This window comes from Aplysia californica, unplaced genomic scaffold (assembly GCF_000002075.1).
Source record: "Aplysia californica isolate F4 #8 unplaced genomic scaffold, AplCal3.0 scaffold00794, whole genome shotgun sequence".
In the NCBI taxonomy this organism is placed as follows: Eukaryota; Metazoa; Mollusca; class Gastropoda; order Aplysiida; family Aplysiidae; genus Aplysia; species Aplysia californica.
The window spans coordinates 237,818-239,684 of NW_004798064.1; the positions used below are offsets into that span (position 1 = coordinate 237,818).

General features: G+C 40.3%; 1 protein-coding gene across 2 annotated transcripts in view; it reads right to left on the reverse strand.

The window, feature by feature from the left end:
- The window catches only part of LOC101847289 (NADPH--cytochrome P450 reductase), a 69,696-nt gene that overhangs the window by 18,975 nt on the left and 48,854 nt on the right, over positions 1–1,867 (reverse strand). For both annotated transcript variants that reach the window (XM_005109589.3, XM_035972683.1), the window contains exon 2: positions 158–355. In XM_005109589.3, coding sequence (XP_005109646.1) covers positions 158–330 — 173 coding nt within the window. In that variant the 5' untranslated portion in view covers positions 331–355. The remainder of the gene's footprint in view (positions 1–157; positions 356–1,867) is intronic.

Below are 1,867 nucleotides of genomic sequence, written 5' to 3' on the forward strand. Positions count from 1 at the left end.
CCCCCCCCGCGCATTAAAACAACAAAAACTCAGACTTCTCCTGAGTTTACCTAATTTCATATTTTAGCTTCTATCTCAAAACAACTTTGCCAACACATTCGCAATTCTCACAGAGCTCATTACTCATCACAATTTATAACAGCAATAACAAACTCACGCTATGGATAACTTCTTGAAGTTCGGCAAGTCCTGCTTCCGGTTCCGGAAGAAGAACCAGTAGACAGCGAAACCCCCCGCAAGGGAGAGAATAAAGACATCTGTCATAGAGAGTAGCCCCGCCTCCACCACCGCCTCCACCGTCTCTCCCGCTCCTGCGTCTGCAGAACTCATGGTGCCGACCTCCGCCTACAAACACCTGTGGGAGACAGCCAGAGAGATCTTGTTATTGTTGCCAGTGTTTTACACCATCATCAATACAATTTGCAGGGCTGCCCACCCAACATATATATTTTCGTAATCGGTAAATTAGTAATCTGGTTTACAAATTTGTAACATAGCCACGGATTGTCTTCTTCCCTGAGGTGTCAAGGACAGAGGTTTAGGTTTTGTAAGTCTTTTTCAGCAATAAGGTCATATAAGAGCCGAATATTACAGGTGTTACAAGAGAGTAGAGAGTAACAAACACAAAAAAGAAGGAGGAGAGATCAGGACGATAGGAGTTTGGTAGGAGAGAAGGAGCTAACCACACCAGAGCACCCGCTAACCACCCACAGGACAGGAGTTGAAGTCGAATAAATATAAAAGTAACGCAAACAAAGTCAGGATGAAAAAAGCAGTCTTGACAGGCTTGTCGCTGGTCGAGTTAATAAAAAAGGGCAGTAAAGGGGACTGTACAAAGGACCAAGCCAAAAGAGAATTTCGAGTACAGTCTCTCCTTCCCAAGGACCACAAGGCCATGTACACCACCTTAGAAATATGTGACGACGCAAAGGAATCTGGATCTCGTCAATTTATGGATATTGGTAGTTACTAGTATCATTTAATCATTTTAAAGCTTGTTCATTTGTCTTGCAGTCAGTGAAAAAAATACCCATCTATCATGAACAGAAGTCGAGTTATTTGGGATTGAACGAGGAGGTGGTCGCCAGGTTTCAGAGGTAAAATTAGCAAGAAAATGGCTGCCAAAGTTGAGCGACTTTTAAAGCTTGTGCTCTACATTTTTTAGCCTTAAATCAACATTTGCCAGTAAAATCCAAACAGAAATGTGTTTATAAATCGACCTTATTACAGGTGTTGTGTCAAAGAACAGAAGTTTGATGAAAATTGTCAAACTGACAGAAAAATGCCAGTTCCTCCAATTTCATTATTTCGACAGACGATTTCACCACGATGCCTCACGTATGTCTGAGTAGCTAGCGTGCCAGTACCGATATAAAGAATCAAAATCTTGAACAATTACATTTTAGTGAACTAGAAATAAGTCAGAGTAGCAAAAGGTCTAGTATAAAATAATTCTAATATTGAACACTTACATTTCAGAGGACTATAAATATTTCAGAGTAGCTGGCGTGCAAGTACCCATACAACTAATCCAAAATTTTGAACACCTACATTACAGTGAACTCGGAGTTTCAGAGTAGCTAAAGTGCCAGTATTAATATAAAAAATCCAAGTCTTGAGCACCTACACCACAGTAGACTAGCATTGTGTCAGTCACCCGATCCTAACAACCACGAGACTCGACTCTTTACAATACTCAAGAATATCTATTTTTAACTAGTTGATAACACGCATTCTGATCCTACTACAACACTTAAGCACGAGCTGTTTTGAGGGCACTTTTAAAAAATACAACAACAACAACAAAAAAACAACAACAAATGAACAACAAAAAAGTAAGGAAGAGGCTAGCCGTACTTAATGACGG